Source organism: Penicillium bovifimosum, assembly GCF_028826915.1.
Source record: "Penicillium bovifimosum strain IBT 22155 chromosome Unknown utg000005l_segment0_segment0, whole genome shotgun sequence".
Lineage (NCBI taxonomy): Eukaryota > Fungi > Ascomycota > Eurotiomycetes > Eurotiales > Aspergillaceae > Penicillium > Penicillium bovifimosum.
Window position 1 is genome coordinate 5,828,155 of NW_026622714.1, and position 17,468 is coordinate 5,845,622.

Below are 17,468 nucleotides of genomic sequence, written 5' to 3' on the forward strand. Positions count from 1 at the left end.
ACCTGAGTTACCTCAGCCGTCCCCTGCAAAAGGCGGTGGATCTGATTATCCACCGTCTGCTGCTTCCAGCTATGCTGCTCAGGCCTTTTGGTGGACAAGCAATCCGATTAGGTTTAGCGCGCCAAAAGTCTGGCAGAACTGTTGGATCATATCAACGATCAGAAGTTCAGAACTCTTTCCCGAAAGCATGCAGAGCTGAGCATGAGGATTGAGATATGCAATGAGAATGGTAAATAAGAAAACCATTCAACTCCCAGGAACCCAACTCGGAGATGCCGCCTTCGTTCTCTCTATCCGATGTATCAGACTGCTTCGGGTGAGGAAGCCCCTAGGGCTAGGAGCGCAGGCAAATATTGATAGTTCGGGTTGTATCAAGAAACAAGGTGGTTGTCGAGCCAATGTGCTCCGGTGCTCCCAGATCCACGTTCAAAAAACGACCCAATCAATGACTGTGCACATGGCCAGGACTCAGGTACCCATTCCAAGCATTCCTAATGCGGCTCTGGAATATTAGCGATTGGCTAACGGAAGTAGACTGACTGGCCGAGGAATGTAACCTTTATCTGTGGAATGCGACTTTGAAGAAAGTCATGATGTCAAGGAAACACCACATCACTATCATCTACATCTTTGCCACTCTGCAAGCCTTTATGCGCTGAGGTCTTCCGCTTTAGGACGACTTATCTCTGACCGGGCTTGTGGTCCACGATGCCTACCAGGTATACGGTCAGCATGCTATACACCAATTTGTATAATTGGCACAATATCCATGGCTTGTGCATCCTGGGTCAATGTTCACTTCAGTGCCATGCCGCTCTACTGATCTTACGTCCGAAGAATCAGTGCTGTTTCCCAATGGTGCCTGGATAGGCCCCTGATCTAGTGGAACCCTATTTCCTCTCCACGTGGGGATTTGCGTCACTCCACTCCTGTCAAAGTGCTGCCAGGAGTAACACGACGTGATGGAAAGATGGGCTCAATGGTTCCATTGTATCTCCAAACAATGTAACGTCCAGGAACCAGCTTTCGAGCTTAATATAAGGCCTTATCCAATTCCCCTTTGTTGCACCCGACATCCCAGAGCTCGATCGTCACCACCAAGCTCTAGCACAGCGCAGTTTCGTTTCCCTCCCTGACCTAGTGATCCGTCTTGTTACACTACCAACATGCATTTTACCTCTCATCTTTCCCTTCTCCTCGCTACATCGGCTACCCTCATCGCCGCCCAAGATGCAAGCTCAAGCAGCAACTCACACTGTGCATCCCAAAAGTAAGCTTCCATGTACCAGAACCTAAGACTAAGCCCTTTCTAATAAAGTACAGACTAGTAGACTACTGCGTCACAGCCATGAAAAAGGGTCTCAACGAGTGTACCTCAGGCGACTGGGACTGCAAATGCTCAGGTGCTGCAAATATCGCCAAGTGAGTAAATCATTTCAGTTCATCAACTCTATCTAAGCTGTGCTAACAGGTCCAAAAAGCTGTTACGTAGACTGCTCTGACGAAGACCCGGACCGCGCCGAGGCCCAAAATCTCAGCATGAATAATTGCGCTACTGCCAATGCATACGATCAGGGATTGACTACTGTCGCTCCCACGTGGACTCGTCCCGGCTCTAACGCTGCACAACCGACGGATACGGATTTTACGTTAGCTACTGGAAGTGGCACGTCTCCTACGGCTAGCCCGACTAAGTCTTTGAAAGGGAATGAGAAGGCGGCTAGTCCTTCGGAGGGAGCGGCACCGGCACCTATGAAGGCCACTGGGGGTTGGTTGGCGCTTGTGGGGTTAGGGCTTGGGATTGCGATTTGATATGGGGAGTTCTATGGGCATGGCTATTGAAGCCCTGTGATGGATTTGGTGTAGAGGGCGATTTCGTGTCTTCTTGGTCTGGAAATCCGATGAGACTTGCATATTCCAATATAGTTCATACGAGTAGATCAAAACACCCAACGCCACATTTACACAGCGCATGCAAAAATTTCAAACCCCCAATCCACAATCGACTATAGCCACTCAGTATTTCCGGTTCAGGTCCGGGACACCTGCTTGGTAGCAATCTCCAACTTCTCCAGTTGGGCCTGCGCATCCCGACGACGAGACACATCCCGTTGAACCCATGTTCCAGCAGCAGCAGCAAGTCCCAATGAAACCTCCATTCCAAGTAGTACACATAGCATCACGAAGCCAGCGCGAGTATTGACACAGTCACGAGAAAAGTGACTAGGTGTCTTAGAGCCGCTCGTTCCAGTTTGCCACTTGCACGTCCAGCTGTGTAGGGTCTCATTCTTGCTAAACCCAGCGGGATACCCCGAGGAGGGGAGGTATATTATAAATAGGATACCGACCAGTGTCGTGACAAAGCCTGCGACGGCCGAGGCTGAGGAGTAAATGTTCAATGGCTTGATACGGGGATATGGCTGCGATGTAGGTTAGTATAAGTGGTTCAAGGTAGACAGCCGCGCATGGGATTGGAAGACTAACATATGGCAGGAGTGCAGCGGCAATGTAAACCAGGTTCAAGACAGCGACTATACAGCCGCAGGCAATAGCTGCGATTGTCGGACGGAGATCAAAGTTCAATGGCCACAGGGCGAGCCCGGCACTCGCCCACTGGGAGGTACTCTTGTAATGCTGCAAGGGTGGGGTCTCGCATGTGACGACAGCAATGGCCACGCCGAAGGTCAAGAACGATAGGCCAAGACGTATGAAGTGAATGACACGATTGCGTTTCAGGAATCTTGATTCATCCATGTCTGAAGAATAGGCATGGCCTGATCCGGTGAGGGATGAATTCGAGGTCATGGCGACGGATGAAATGTCGTTGGGTCTCGTGAGGAGATAGAGAATGGTCGAGAAGACTGTGTGACTTGACAACCTTGCCAGCAAGGATGTATTGAAAGATTGAAAAATCCCCCCAGGGACAAGGGTCAAAAAAATGAACGGCAGGTAGTATTCTCAAACAATGAACAACGGACATCAAGTGTAATATGTATATTCGTGGAAACAGAGTGATGATATTGTCTCAGGAACTACCGAACGAGCGCTAATGCCATCACAACAGGTAATTTCCAGATGAGCGCGAATCGATAAGCAGCTGAAGTACCGCATGGAGCCAAGCCCAGTGCCTCAATGGGTAATGCACTGTGCTGATTCGTTTGAGACTGAGAATTTAGATTTCTAGGACCACTCGGAATTGCGAAGAATGGGTTTGCGACTGGACTTGTACATCCCCGAAGCATAGATTGCCTGGGCCGGCGCCAAAGTGCAGACTTGGCGTACACATCAGTGAACAGCCACCAACGAAGCGCCTACTTGGCTAAAATATAGCCTTCTGAGTGGGGCAACATCCAGATTGTGTTTCAACAGTGGTTCTCATATGCTGCCCTGAATATCTTGCTTTCTTCACGATGGGACGAGCGCGGTCTGTGATAGGCGGCGTCGAAGCGCCGGGGATTACGGCAGGGGGCCACCGGCGGCAACAAGAATTTAGGAACATATGCGGAGATCCTGGCCTTGGCTTATTCGAGATACCCATGCATTTGGATGGTTCTGGACCTTTTGCCTCTGTACCTTCAGTGTTTGTATATCATTCTTTGGCCCCGAGTACGACTCCAGAGGGATAGCGGGGATTCAGACCATAGTCCGTGCAGAACAACGTTGCAGATGAGATTAGTGAGTTAATGTTCGTGAATCGATGTTTCAATATTTCCCTATTGTCGCTCATTTCAGATTGCTGACTTAGAACGATGGCTTTTCCCAGCTCGACTCCGAAGAAAAATGGAGCCAGTGGCGGGGACTCCGTCGCCAGTCGCCACCGCCTCCGGCAGAATTCATAGAAAATGGCGGGGCAAATGTGAAGATCGAACTTCCGCGTCAACTTTGAACATATCAGCCGGGATACACTGTGCAATTGGCCTTTGTTTGGACTTTTGGAATCAACGCATTGTCAAATCCACATAATGCCTCTTTCAAAGCTGCACGGAGTCAAGCTCCCTGCTTCGGCCGACTTCCATGGTACTAAAAAATTCCGGGGCGAGCGCTGATAGACGATAGATGCAGCGGGCTAACCAAAGACAGTCCACCTTCGTGAAGGTCCAATGATGGAGCTGGTGACTCCTACTATCCGCCAGGGAGGTGTGAACACCGTTTTTGTTATGGTAAGAAGATTTTTTATTTGCACGGTAACAGATGTGCTCTGAGCTATCGCTAATACACTCGATAGCCGAACCTCGTGCCACCCATCACGACCGTCGACCGTGCCTTGGACTACCAGAAGAGCCTACAAGCTCTCGAGCCGAATGTCAACTTCCTCATGTCGCTGTACCTCCACGAGACCGTCACCCCGGAAACCATCATCGAGGCTAAGAAGCGCGGCATCATCGGTGTCAAGAGTTACCCAGCCGGTGTAACGACCAACTCATCTGCGGGCGTGGTCGATTACACGCAGTTCTACCCCGTCTTCGAGGAGATGGAGCGGCAAAACATGGTTCTGAACCTGCACGGAGAAAGTCCCTCCGGGGGCGACGTGACGGTGTTGTCCGCGGAGGAGCGCTTCCTCCCCAAGCTCTTTGAGCTGCACTCCAAGTTTCCCAAGTTGCGCATAATCTTGGAGCACTGCACCACCGCTGCAGCTGTCGAGGCCGTGAAGAAGTGCGGCCCCACAGTGTCTGGTACTATCACAGCACACCATCTGTCCATCATCATCGACTCGTGGGCCGGTGACCCATTCTGTTTCTGCAAGCCAGTTGCCAAGACCCCGGCCGATCGTGACGCCCTCCTCCGCGCTGCTGTCTCAGGTAACCCCAAGTTCTTCTTTGGTTCCGACAGCGCCCCGCACCCAGCGGCATCCAAGCGTGGCGGCGAGAAGATTGCTGCTGGGGTCTTCACCCAGCCGTACACCACTCAAGTTGTGATTGATGCCTTTGAGCAGGCGTGTGACAACGGTGTCCTCAAGGAGGAGGATATCACGCCAGAGATAGTCGATGGTTTCATGAGCAAATTCGGGCGGGCCTTTTATGGCCTTCCTGAGGAGAATAAGGAGTTCATCACCATCGAAAAGAAGGGCGAGAAGATCTCAGAAATCCTTCAGTCAGACAAGATCGACGTGGTGCCCTTCAGAAAGACCCAGGAGACATGGAGCGTCTCTTGGTCTTGAGTAAATATCCATCAAATAGAACTGTAGAATCAATCATATCCCACATGAACTTCCTCCTATGCAAACTTGTTTTGCGTAAGCATGTTGGCCACGCTTTCGAGGGCGTGGGCCTCCCTGATGTCGATCCTGCGCCCTGCAACGACGGCATGGCCGTCGTCACCCATGGCAAGCTGTCCGGCTCGCTCAAGGTGGAGTCGAATCCTGCTCTCGATGTATTCCTTCCTCTCGTCTCTCTTGGTTTTTGTGTCCATTGGCACGGTTGCGTTAGGCAGGGCTGCCAATTTCGGGCGGAGCTGCTCAAGGGTTGTCTGTAACGCCGGTAGCTGCGAGAGAATAAAAGTGGTATTGGTCGTAAGAGGCGTCGGTTTGGCATTCGGCCCAGCATCGACACCAACACGAAGCTGACGTGCAGCTGGACTGGAGGTCAAGAAGGACAAGTCCACTGGTTTGTCTTCGGTCGGCTTGGACACGCCATCCACCTTCGCCGATTCAACTCTTGATAGGATAGATTGGAGTTGTGCAATGACTGCATCATTTCGATCGCGTTCTTCCTTCAGTGACCGGTTCAGTTTCTTCGTTTCGAACAGCTTCTTGCGTTGCGCATGGATAGTTTCTGGTGTCGGCGCATCTAATGAGGGTTCAAACGAGAGACCCTAGCAGGACACGCGTTAATACGACCTATCTCTCTGACCGTCCCAGAGAGTTGAAACCCAAAGGCCTCGTGACTGAATCCCACATACCTCGTAATGCGTCAAACGCACCCAGGAGAGCAAGTCCCCAGGCACCGTGAGAATGTTGCGCAGCACATAAATCTCGAATTTGTCAAATGCCTTATCGACATTAGCCTCCAGGAGTGTTTCCAGCTGATGAAGGCCATTCTCAATCTCCAGTTTCGCTTCAGGATACACCACATTGCCATCCTCGTCTGTTTCCGCGATGCTGGGACCGCTGCTGTCGTGGGAGAAACCGAGGCGTTCGGGTGGTGTATTGAGCAGTCCAGACTCCAAGCTCGATATCGCTTGGTATATCAAATTGTTAATTGAATTGATAATGTCGTCTATAAGTGACTGGAGGAGCTGTCAGCGATATGCCTTGCAAGGGGTGGGTCCTGGGGTCGCAGGTCGCGTGTGCAGCACGAGCCGGTTTGTATCGGTCTAGATCAGCTTACCAATGGTGTGTAACTGAAGTGCTCAGTGAGCAAGGAGGTCGTCGCATCATTCATCGCGAAATGATTTGCCTGGGAAGGGGACGCGTTGAAGAAGCAAAACACGGGGCTTAAATCCGCGAGCCACCGCCTTCGACAACATTCTTGGACAACCAACCTTACACAGTAAGACAGACCTTGCTGTTTGATTCAAGTACGGATTTATTTCCTTCTCTCTGGCATTTTGATGTGGCTCTTTTTCTAATTGTTTTTTATTTGTCGTTTCCAACGGATCCTCCGAGATAGTTACGTTGTACACAATTCGATGTCAGACTGGCACAGTGCCATCCAGACTTCAGTCCAGTCACCAGGTACCCGGCAGCGTTGATATCCAGCTGAGGCCCGGAAGCCCCTTATACGTGGCCGTCAGCATTGTCTAGAATCAATTACTGGACCATGGCAGATGACCATCCCCGGTCGATATTCTGTTTTCAACGACCCAGATTGTCGGGCCATTGGAAGGTTATCATCCAGCCCGGGGAAGAGACCGAACATTTTGCCCCATGTACCTGTAATCAGAAGAATCTTTCAACGTGGTTCGAGCACTCCAGGAAATCTTTAAATGCTGTAGTGGGCCTCGACAGGAACAGACAAGTCGTAGAGTAAAACCACACCTGCCTCGCTGACCTATATCGGTAAGAACCCCTTCCAGACAACCCAAGGGGACTTCCTTCTCACATCTATAGCCCGCCATGTCCCAGAGCAACCCCCTCCGAGTCCTAGTCATCGTCTCACACAGAAGTTCACAAATGACGAAAGCGCAAAACAACCCAGAAGCTCTCATGCCCAAAGCCATCCGCCTCCTGAAAACAAGACAACTTTATACCCCACAAGAGTCACACCCAACTACAAGGCTGGTGGCAGCACAGAAGTGGCGGACGAGAGTGTTCTTTGTCTTCGATATCTGCCACACAACATACGATGCCAGGCTCGGCCATCTGCCTGAACAGAACAAGCTCCCCGTTGCCGTTGTCCATCTCAGCAAGAAGAATACGGCCTATGCGGCGAACGCCTGGGTGTCCAACAGAGTGAACCGAGATATTGCTCTGTTCCACAATGCCAATGGGTTTGGCGCGGTGCCGCCTTTCGTCGAGGACCATACTGTTGGAAAGCCTCCTGAGTATGTAAACCCGAGGGATATTTCGCTCTTGCGGGCCTATTGCGTTTGAGGTCGGAAAACATAAAAGAGAAGAGAAGAGAAATGTTGCATGTGCTTTGCAGGTGTTGTGGTATCTCGATAAACAATAACCCCTCCCCTAATACATGATGAAGTTGAACCAACGCCGTACCCCCTTTGCAGGAGAGATGCAGATGCTAGAAATCCATTGTAAGCTGTGGCGCCATCTTCTCAAGATCCTCAACCTGTATCATCAATCAGTATGAAAGTCACAGCTAATTGAAAAAGCAAAGATATAGGGGGCTTACTTCAAGGAACCCGTCTCCAAGACTCGTACCCACAGCATTTCCATCTGACTCGGCCCTCTCATAAGCTGCTCGGGCAATCGCTTCCCTCACAAATACATCGACATACTTAGCCACGGCATTATTGGCATCTTTCGCAACCTTCGTCTTCTCATTCTGGAAATGATGGTGCAGCAGACGCGTGAGCAGTTTCGGCGGTACCTTGGGATCACTGGACGTCACATCCTCCTCTTGGTTTGTAGTTGTGATCTCTGCAAGGATGTAATCCGGCTCTTGGGAGAGTGAACGCGAGCGACTGCGGCTCGATTGATCGGAGCCGGACTCTGATCCAGACTCGGACTCGGCATGAGCATTCGGTGGAGACTCGGATCGCGGGCGTTTCCCGAGACTTGTGGATTTACGTTGTGTTGTGGGTTTGGTTTTTGTTTTTGATGTTGTGGATTTGGAGGCTTTGGTGCCGGTTTGCTTCGCTTTGCCTTTCGCTTTGGGCGCGGAGTCGGATGGCCCTGCGCTTGTTGTGCGACTTGGGGGTTTGAACGGAAGGCGGGGGCGTTTCTGTGCTGGTTTAGGCTCGGGCATTTTGTTGTGAGACTTGTGGAGAGGGTATTATGGGTGCTGGTCTTGCATCTAGATCGGCGAGGCGTAGTCGGGGAAATTGGGGATACTCCAACGCGGGCGCGAATCGCGCGATACAGTGGACGCGTTATCAGGTGATGAGAGGAGTCATACTTTGAATTTCAGCACAAGATTTCAATTTTCCCAATTCATTCCATTTTGCGATTCTCCTTTTCGACTTCTCGTCTGCATTAGAATTACGTACATGCCTCCTTGGCTAGTGTGGCATCCGCGACCATCTCCATTCTTAACCGACAATAAAGCGATGTCCATCCGCCGTACTGCTTTAACAGAACCACCCGGTAACACCCCCACCCTTATCCCATATTTGCCCCTGGTGAGGAGAAAGATCTTGACGCATTGAATTACCCCCTGTGCTCCTCGGAGGGAGGCTGCACCCGAATGGGTCGACGTCCACGGTTGCTAGGCTCATAGGGGTAGTACACGTTGATCCGCAGACCGATTTCATTGATCAGCCCGTGAATGATCTCCCAGGGGATATTGAAAATGCCGGTGCAGAAACGGCTGGAGTATAGGCCAGAAGGCACTTGCTCGCCGACTCCGCTATCAGGATACCGCCGGCAAAGAGTCTCCAGTTGTTCCCTCAAGTCAAGCAGAGCAGCATGAGTGCTAGTGATTATCATCTCCTCTTTATCGACGCGGGCACCAAAATCTTTCGAGGTGAAGAGACAGATTATCCAGTGGCGGCGCCGGTGGAGAGTGAAGTCGCTCTGCTGTGGTGGGATCACAAGTGCGGTGCCTAGCGGAAAGTCAACTTCCATCGAGAAAGGGCCACGCAGATCGGGGATCTTGTGGGAAACTCGGTTGTCGAGGTGGTCGAGACAATGCTTGCGATAGATCTCGTAGGCGGCCGGGTACTGTACAACGAAAGGTAGCATGCAATTAGTCCTAGAACACAATCCATCAGGATCAGTAGGGGAGATTGACTTACGCGCTCGCGAAACTGACGAGCAAGTCCCGCACCCCAGGTACCCTGGCAGTTGCATGCATCTAGATCATATGTCAGTAAGGACTCTTTTTCGATAGCCAGCCATATGGAGGGCCCTCACGGATCAGAGCAGCGCCGTTAGGGGCGTCGAAGAGATCACCAGGCGTCTCGTGAACAAATGCTGCATAACTGCGACCAGGGGAGGTCAGCAAAATTATGGAATCATCGCTATCCCGATGACCATGGGCGCTGGTAATGGCGAAATCGCCTCTTCGGTTGCCCGACATGATGACTACGATGTTGTCGTTAGAGGCAAACGAAGTTGTCAAAGTTTGCTTATAGCAAGAAGAGTAAGTAGAATTGATGGAGAGAGCCGTTAGGCATCATATGCTATGTTTCCCTCCTCTTTAAGCAAGTCTATGGCTCCCCTCCATCTACAAAAGTTCGACGACTCTTCTCCTCCAGTATAGCTCTTTTAGACAGACCACACCATTTTTATCATTCTATGATACTCAACATGAGCCGCTTCAACAGATACGCAACTGTCTAATCGCCATTACTTTTCTTATTAGGAAGAATGGCTGACTGCCTTTACTTGGAATTTGATCGTATGATTGGAAGAACGGTGATATTGGAACGAGGGACCTCACAACACCTGAAGATATTGCCCCGTAGCACCTTGGTTCATGCCCGGCGAGATGCAAAAGGGACATAATCTTTGTGGCAGTGGACTAAAGATACATATTGAGCCTGCAGTGAACGCAACAGCCATCGCCTGGTTCCTCTGCCTTGGGTTCAGGTCGGTCAATTCTCCTTCTGGGAATCGTTGAACTCTTTCTTCGATTTTCGCTCGCCCGATCCGCTCAGACGACTGAAAATATATTTGAAGCTCGCCTTCTTGCTCAGAGTTTGCCCTGGCTTCACATCTGTAGGTGGAACCTGCTCTTGCTCCCCCTTAGGCGACCTTCCTGACTCCGATCGATCTGTCGGCCTCTTGTCATCCGGCTGGTATGGGTGCCGCGAAGAAGTTTCAGCGGGATCAAAAACTGAAGGAGAAGACGGAGTGCTGGTTGTGACATCGGTCCTGGGTGAAAAGAGTGACATTGGAGCGCTGGTGCCGCTGCTCAGTTTTATGCGCCGACTGACGGATCGCGAGAGAGTTTGGAAGACTGAGGGGCTCATGCTGCTCACTCTTTCGAGACGATCGATCTCAGCCCAAGCCGTGGTCCCGTTTCTTCCCAGATTTTCTTCCATCACCGGGGTGAAGATGACTATTCCTCTGTCGGAAGTAATTCCAAGGAGTTCTTCAAGGGTGCATTGCATGTTGTTTGTAATCCGCGCGTTGACGCGTGGTGTCATCATACTTGAATGAGCACTGATCTTCAACAGGTAAGCTCCAGAATCGGATGGGGTGCCAAAAACTAGATCAGCATTTTGATCAATAGTGACGAGCATTTGTGTCTCCGGGCGGTCGTAGAGCTGGGCAAGACGGCGGACAAGTTCCGACAGTATATAATGTGTATCTTCTTTCACCTTTTAGATTAGCAGTAAGTCAGCCTCGTTAGCCTGAGAAGGAAGTCGGCATGTAGCGAACCTTGATGTTGGTCTTGAGCTCAACGACAAAAACACATTCAAAGGTGACGCGGTCCCGCGGCGAATTAGGAGACCCACGGAGTGAGAACTTGTCGTCATAGAACGATCTCTTTGTCAATGTCAGCGGCGAAACGTCTGCTGGACATCCCTGGGGAAGACGGAAAGACGAGGTATCGGGCCCGCGCGCCACTGGCGGAACATTCTCCTCTTCGGGCTTGCCCAGTTTGATCAATGACGGTTTCTTCGCCGGAATCTCTGGCAGGATGGTCGGAGATGTCGTGGCATCTGGGAGTGCCTCCAGTGGTAAAGCATTGCAGGCTGCATTAGAGGATTGCTCTAGCAGAGGTACGTTGGTTTTCAGGCGTGGCAAAGACTGTTTTTTCTTGCAAGTATCCATATTATATCCCAGTAAGCAGAACAGTGAGTTGATGAAAGTGGTAAGATGACAGTATTGACAATATTTGGGACAGTTCCCAGGTGCAAAGATGACCGTACATAAAGGGCCATCACGGAAAGTGCGGCCGAGTCCAGCTTAGGCAAGAAATGCCAATTCCTTGAACGCCGAGTTTCCACTCCAAAATATCTTGTCAATGCGCCTTCTTCGATCCCAAACAATCTCTCCGTCGGTGTGTCTGATGTATAGCACACGGTGTTGTGGAATAAATTCCTCATCGGTTGTCTCCTTCTTCCAGCTGCCCACAGTGACTTCCATTTGTCCTTCGAATCGGTCGACAAATCCAATCACATAGTCACTTGGATCAAATGCTGAATCCCAGATAATGCGATTGATGATGTCTGTAGGTAGTGAGTGGTCAGACTCCGTGGTACGAACATGGGCGTTTGAGCTGAGAACTGCTTACCACCAGCCGGACGTAATCTGTTCTCGCCTGCCTTAGGGTCAAACCTATCGGGCGAGACGTTTCGCTGGCCCGAGTTGTCCTGGTGTTCTTGGTGCTCTTGGTGCTCTTGGTGCTCTTGGGGTGATCTTGGGGACTCCGATGGGACCGGATAAGAGTCCTTTGTCGTGATGCTATCGGCATCTTGTCGGCTCGGAGTATCATTCAAAGCCATCGTCTTTAGTCAATTGGAAGAGGCCCAGGAATTTTTTGGTGTGTGTTTTCCTTTTGTTCATTGTTGCTGGCCTGATATATATATCATCCATGGAATCTAGCCGGGCCATGCTGGAAAATCTCTAAACAATCCCGTCCCCTGCTAGATCAGCCTCGTGGCACTTAGGTCCGAGTGCGCCTAATGATTCACGTTCAAGGGAGCTAGTATATACTAGCGCCTAAGCACCAATAGTTGGCTCATCCCATGGGATGGCAGTGACTCAGAATGCAGGGGTCTTCCCGGAAGCCATACCCAGAGGGTGGTTATTTGTGACTCATCCCCCATATGCCGACAATTTCTCGTATGAATGGATATTGAGTGGTAGGAAAAAAAGGAAGAAGGGGAAGAAAGGGAACTAGTTATGTCCACATCAAGGTGCTAACCTAAAAATTCAACTTGGACAATGAAAGGGCAAAAGAGAAAAAATGAAACTCCGATAGGGGGAATCGAACCCCCGGCTGCCGTGTGAGAGACGGCGATGTTAGCCACTACACCATATCGGATAATTGCTTGGTAAAGATTAGCTCTATGCAATGAAGAGCCTTGACGCAAGCGGTCTTTGTCCGAATGCGTTCCCGCGCGATAAGTCTCCCTGGCCCCCTGTATGTTCGTCGAATCATCGTTTCTTACCTCCTCCGAAGGTTGACCTGGTGAGGCGGTTTTCTAATTCACCCGCATCCCCGAGCTTCGCCACATGCATTGTTCCCCGCGCGACTAGGCAGGCCCCTCATGCAATTTGCACTGCTTCACTCGCTCTTCCCTATTTCCGTTGCTAGTCCCGCTACAATCGCACCGAGCCAAAGGCTAGCTAATCTGACTTATTGGATTACACTGATTACGGAAGGGCTAGGTGGCATCGCTCTGTCAAGATCAAAATGCCAATAACCTCCTCTTTCACCTTCCACGTCGCATACAACGGGAAGAGGTACTAAAGCAACCCTGGCCAAGCCTAGTGGCCCCAGAGCAGGGATGGTAAACGCCTGGACAATATAGTGCCTGACGCATTAGCATTGGGGCCCCTCTGGACTGTTCAAACTACATATAAAGGGTGTGATCAAACACGTCACATGTCAGTAATCAACTGGACCTTGAAGATTGTAGTGGGGAGGTGTGATCATTGGTGGCATAAGACTAGGACTCACGGGGCTCGTTGCTTTCTCTTTCCCTTGTTGGGCCTGGACCTAGCCCTCGTAAGAAGAACTTGGGCATCACGATATTCGGGTTGTTTGACCATATATAGGTCAATATCTTTCCATTTCAGCGCATCATTTTCATTCCTCCTCGTAACAGGAAGACAATACAAGGGCTCCAGGTTGGGCTGACGTCGAGACCATCATTCTCCGCAGGGTATTCAATTGAAAAAGAACCCGAACCGCGGCCCGTGGGAAAGGCTATATCGCAAGCGGCGACTAAATGCCGCGTAGCAAAGAATACCTCATTGATGCTGAAGGGCGGCTGTTATTTCGAGGTTTTGTCAAAGGTCGTACTCTATAGCCATTGATTGGGCCAGCTTCTCAAGTGGGTAAAGGACTAGGGGTCAGACTGTAGAAATCATACCTAACTAACTAATGTCCTTTCCAAGTTTATAAGGAAGGCAATGACCTCTTTCATCCATCCAGTACATTCTGAAAAAACGCAAAATCGGTCATGGAACCCGACTTATAGTTTATATCGTGCTCATCCAGATACCACTCGAAAAATCCTTGAATAATTCTCAGCGTGATATGCGAACGCCTTGACATCATTGGAGCGGTTGATATTCCAAGGGCCCCACTGCCTGATCAGAGGAAAGCCCTCCCCGTTGTCGGGCTCATTTATATCCAGCAGGAACTCCTGATATCGGTCATTGCGGACGGCCATTGCGATATATAACCGGTCACCGTCCTGAGACACTAGGAACGCCCTAAGCTACAAATAAGCAATTGATTTATTTCTTATAGTAGAGATGGGTGATCGCAAAGTAAGTAAACTTACCGGCTCCTTCGCAGCCCCCTAGGGGCGGCGTGTGGAGAGCGGCGACCAACTCCGCGGCTTCCTGCCAGAACACATTAGGGGCGTGGTACTCGCGGCGTCTGGCTTTTGCCTCCAAGATGACTTGCGTTTGGGACGTCAAGTTGGAGTAGAGGAACCCGTCAAGCATGCTAACCACGGCTGATTTCCGGAACCGTGCAGTGAGGCTGGCACGCTGCGGTGTCCATGTGGCGTGCACATTAGGGTGCTTCATTGTGATGGCCATGAGTAATGACACAAGCGAGGGATTTACGACTTCCTCGTTGACTTGTCCGAGGCCATTATGGCTGCTGATGACCTTGCTCGCCTCGCGCTGTTGGCAATAGGCAATATCAGCATTGATAAATATTTCTCTAAGCTTGAGTCTTACAGTGCCCAATGTGCGGTATCTTGGGGGAACAAGCGGGATTGCGTGAAGCACATAAGAGTAAGTGTTCGTGACATGTTGATCTCGAAAATCCCTATATCCGGGCCCTCGGGGTGGGAGTGGTCGGGTTGCTCAGGCTGCCTAGATACTGTTGGAAAGGCTCGAATGTTGGTAGAAAGCTCACAGCTTGTTGGTGGAACTCGCCTAGACCGAGCTGGTCCCGAGCGTCGACGATATCGCACTCCTTATCCCACAGAACCTTCAGTAGAAGGTACTGGTCGTGGGCCTCATGGCTGATCTTGGACCCTGAGCGCAGCCTGGCCCGCTGGTGAATCGAATTGGTCGATATTTGGAGTCCCGATCGTCCTGAAGCCGCGAGGCTCGCCACGGTGAGACTCAATATAACTGACTGGACATAGTTCAAAGAACGTGGATAAGATAACGTTGCTGGGTGGTAGTTACCATATCCAGCCTCCCGATTGTCCTGAAGCCGAAGCCCGCCACGGCGAGGCTGGATGTGGTTAAGTGAAAGTGACTTAAAGGTGTGGGACAACGAAGTGGATGAAGTCGAGTCGATGGAGGAGGGTAGCAAGCCATGGAAGGGTCAAAGCAACTTGAAGGTTTGAGGAAGGTCGAGGCAGCATGGCATGGAGTTGAGGGAGGATAGGGATAGTGGTCAAGGTAGAGCGACACGACTCATCACAACAAACATTTCATCATGTGTCACATGCCGTGGCATCTTGTCATGTGGAAGGTCCCTAAGGTAGGTGGCCTGAGGTTGGGAGGTACTTATGTGTATATGGTACCTGAGGAATGATGGTGCCTGAGAGGTATGATGCCTGAGGAGGGATGGCAATGACGAAGGAAAAAGAGGAAGAGATATGGAAAAGGAAAAGAAAAAAAAGAGAGAAGATGAGCAGGAAGGGGTATTTAAACCTTTCCCCTGGCTGGAAAAGGACGAGGAGGGAGGAAGGAACGTGCTTGTGCCTTCCTTATTTGGAAAGCAGTTCTTCTTTGGATGGGAAGGAGCGTGGATGGTTCCTTCCCTCTTGCCAGTTGACAGAAGGCTTGCCAGTTGACAGGAAGCTCGCTATCACCCGACTGGAATTCGGCACGCACAAATAGATGCTGACAACTGGACAGAATATCTTTTCTGATATCCTATTTAGAAAGGAGCTGTACATACGTCCTGTTCGCTATGCTGTCAACATTTGGATTGAAGCTCGAGAGGAATTGAGTTCCTGTCCAGATATTTCACAGGGTCACCACGAGGATAGTACTTTATCTCAATATAGTCGGATATGCCCTGTGATAGGGATTCGGCAATCCGTGGAATATTTCCAAGAAAACCATGAATCAGAGCGTCGCGTAGTAGGTATCCATGGATGGGTTGCAGATCTTCTTCGCTCTCACTACGGGAACATCGGTCCCTCATGTATGTCATGGTTACCCGGTATGCCTGCAGTCTATCTATATTTATCCGAACTGCCCGCTCTTTCACTAGGTCTCTATCTCTAAACGAAGGAGGTCACCGTAAACTGTTCTGGAGGGAGCGACTTTACCAGATGTTTTATGACCGGTCAATACGCATCCTAGCCGGGGTCCGGGAGAATTTGTCCGTTGATTCCAACCTGCTATCATATTGGCGCTAGTAACGCTCATATGTTCAAGCAATTGGAGCGACGATAAACGATTGAATTGACGATAAAGACGATGAAGATGCTTGAAGATAAGAGTCCCTCTGTTGAACAGGCAGCGCCCAAATACATGAAGCCCAACGAGCAAACGAACGAGATCATGTGCCACGAGTCCACCAGATTCGACATGGCCATGCTTATTCCAGATCAGCCTCATCTAGCTGATATAACTCCCTTCCCAGCTCCCCATTCACTCGATACTTCTCACCAGTCTTTCCGTCCTCCCATAATTGCATAGGAAGCGACAACTGATCCCATTCAACGGCAACATCAGCAAATGTCTGCTCATCGAATTCTGTCCGGGTCTCTTGGACAATATTCCTCTTCCCATCATAATCGATTAACCGTAGCATATCTGTTTCAAAAGCTTCCTGATCCGCAATAGCAAGATAGCCCTCTGAAGCTATTCGCCGAAGGTATGCAAACTCTCTTTCAATATAATTATCACGATTCGCCGTCCATTCGTCGCTTTGTTTGAGGGTCGGTAGTCTCTCCTTAAAATCCTGTCTCTCCCGTGAGATACTTTCTGGGTCTGGCAGGCGGCTATAACCATTCAAAGGGCCGGCTAACTCTGGCAAGATATCGAAGACTTGCCACCACTGGTCACCAAAATTGAAGAGTTTGGGATTATCAAGAAGTGCCCACCAGGCTGTCCTCTCCTCGTGGAGCTCATCGGACCCTACTAATTCCGTGATCTTGTGGTTGTCATCGGCATTGTAGTGGGTGCGTAACAAAATCAACTGATCATTATGACACCCCCAAATCCTCCACGCTATCTTCCGTAGGTCATCAGAGCGCCAGGGGCGAAGGATAATGTCAATTTCATAGGCCCTAGGTGACAGTGTTTCGTAAGTGTCCGAGGTATGACCAGTAGGGTCCAGTTCCTGCGGAATCTCATCTAGATCTAAGAACTGATGGATCAGTCGGAGGCGCTGGTCTCCAGTAGGCTCAGATGAGGAGTGATCCCATTGTTTCTTTATAGATATTAGCCACGCAGGGGAAACAACAACATTGGCGCAAGACACTCACGATCAAGTAATGCTCGACGGGTAACTGGCCCCATTGCGGAAGGTATGCCTTATCCATTACTGTCATGGGCAACAAAACAGAGCTCTGGACGGTAGATGGAAAGGCCCTGCCTGTCCAGCACGGGGAAAATGACACGTTAAACAAACACTATTTTGCACTGTTTGCATGTAGTGATCTCAGAACTGATTAGTCATCAAAGTCCGCCCCTGAAGTACATATAAATAAATAAAAACCACCACCTTGTTAATTCCTACAATTGTTGACGGTACAATATCCTATACGGTTCAGAGATTCCCCTGCTTAATACCATAGAC

At 50.3% G+C, this 17,468-nt stretch overlaps 10 protein-coding genes across 10 annotated transcripts; 3 read left to right on the plus strand and 7 right to left on the minus strand.

The window, feature by feature from the left end:
- Positions 1–1,166: 1,166 nt before the first annotated feature.
- On the plus strand, positions 1,167–1,812 carry N7515_007438 (uncharacterized protein; the record flags this gene model as incomplete). Its single annotated transcript, XM_056668182.1, has 3 exons — positions 1,167–1,270; positions 1,324–1,422; positions 1,482–1,812. The coding sequence occupies 3 exons, from the start codon at positions 1,167–1,169 to the stop codon at positions 1,810–1,812; spliced, it is 534 nt and encodes a 177-aa protein (XP_056521778.1).
- Positions 1,813–2,030: 218 nt separating this feature from the next.
- On the minus strand, positions 2,031–2,805 carry N7515_007439 (uncharacterized protein; the record flags this gene model as incomplete). Its single annotated transcript, XM_056668183.1, has 2 exons — positions 2,031–2,420; positions 2,485–2,805. 2 exons carry the CDS (start codon positions 2,803–2,805, stop codon positions 2,031–2,033), a joined length of 711 nt encoding a protein of 236 aa, XP_056521779.1.
- A 1,157-nt stretch (positions 2,806–3,962) lies between these two features.
- On the plus strand, positions 3,963–5,158 carry N7515_007440 (dihydroorotase; the record flags this gene model as incomplete). Its single annotated transcript, XM_056668184.1, has 3 exons — positions 3,963–4,017; positions 4,081–4,160; positions 4,226–5,158. The coding sequence occupies 3 exons, from the start codon at positions 3,963–3,965 to the stop codon at positions 5,156–5,158; spliced, it is 1,068 nt and encodes a 355-aa protein (XP_056521780.1).
- A 56-nt stretch (positions 5,159–5,214) lies between these two features.
- Positions 5,215–6,380, minus strand: N7515_007441 (MIND complex subunit MTW1; the record flags this gene model as incomplete). The annotated part of the gene is made up of 3 exons (XM_056668185.1): positions 5,215–5,811; positions 5,899–6,225; positions 6,327–6,380. The coding sequence occupies 3 exons, from the start codon at positions 6,378–6,380 to the stop codon at positions 5,215–5,217; spliced, it is 978 nt and encodes a 325-aa protein (XP_056521781.1).
- A 674-nt stretch (positions 6,381–7,054) lies between these two features.
- N7515_007442 (uncharacterized protein) lies at positions 7,055–7,531 on the plus strand (the record flags this gene model as incomplete). The annotated part of the gene is made up of 1 exon (XM_056668186.1): positions 7,055–7,531. One exon carries the CDS (start codon positions 7,055–7,057, stop codon positions 7,529–7,531), a length of 477 nt encoding a protein of 158 aa, XP_056521782.1.
- Positions 7,532–7,676: 145 nt separating this feature from the next.
- N7515_007443 (CENP-X/MHF2 family protein) lies at positions 7,677–8,363 on the minus strand (the record flags this gene model as incomplete). Its single annotated transcript, XM_056668187.1, has 2 exons — positions 7,677–7,724; positions 7,788–8,363. The coding sequence occupies 2 exons, from the start codon at positions 8,361–8,363 to the stop codon at positions 7,677–7,679; spliced, it is 624 nt and encodes a 207-aa protein (XP_056521783.1).
- A 401-nt stretch (positions 8,364–8,764) lies between these two features.
- On the minus strand, positions 8,765–9,635 carry N7515_007444 (Appr-1-p processing; the record flags this gene model as incomplete). Its single annotated transcript, XM_056668188.1, has 3 exons — positions 8,765–9,277; positions 9,352–9,410; positions 9,470–9,635. 3 exons carry the CDS (start codon positions 9,633–9,635, stop codon positions 8,765–8,767), a joined length of 738 nt encoding a protein of 245 aa, XP_056521784.1.
- Positions 9,636–10,152: 517 nt separating this feature from the next.
- On the minus strand, positions 10,153–12,012 carry N7515_007445 (MIF domain protein; the record flags this gene model as incomplete). The annotated part of the gene is made up of 4 exons (XM_056668189.1): positions 10,153–10,881; positions 10,943–11,314; positions 11,588–11,736; positions 11,802–12,012. 4 exons carry the CDS (start codon positions 12,010–12,012, stop codon positions 10,153–10,155), a joined length of 1,461 nt encoding a protein of 486 aa, XP_056521785.1.
- Positions 12,013–13,785: 1,773 nt separating this feature from the next.
- N7515_007446 (uncharacterized protein) lies at positions 13,786–14,699 on the minus strand (the record flags this gene model as incomplete). The annotated part of the gene is made up of 3 exons (XM_056668190.1): positions 13,786–13,943; positions 14,026–14,374; positions 14,613–14,699. Coding segments are annotated over 3 exons (594 nt in total), but the record flags the coding sequence as incomplete, so codon positions are not given.
- Positions 14,700–16,262: 1,563 nt separating this feature from the next.
- N7515_007447 (uncharacterized protein) lies at positions 16,263–17,211 on the minus strand (the record flags this gene model as incomplete). The annotated part of the gene is made up of 2 exons (XM_056668191.1): positions 16,263–17,099; positions 17,155–17,211. The coding sequence occupies 2 exons, from the start codon at positions 17,209–17,211 to the stop codon at positions 16,263–16,265; spliced, it is 894 nt and encodes a 297-aa protein (XP_056521787.1).
- Positions 17,212–17,468: the final 257 nt, after the last annotated feature.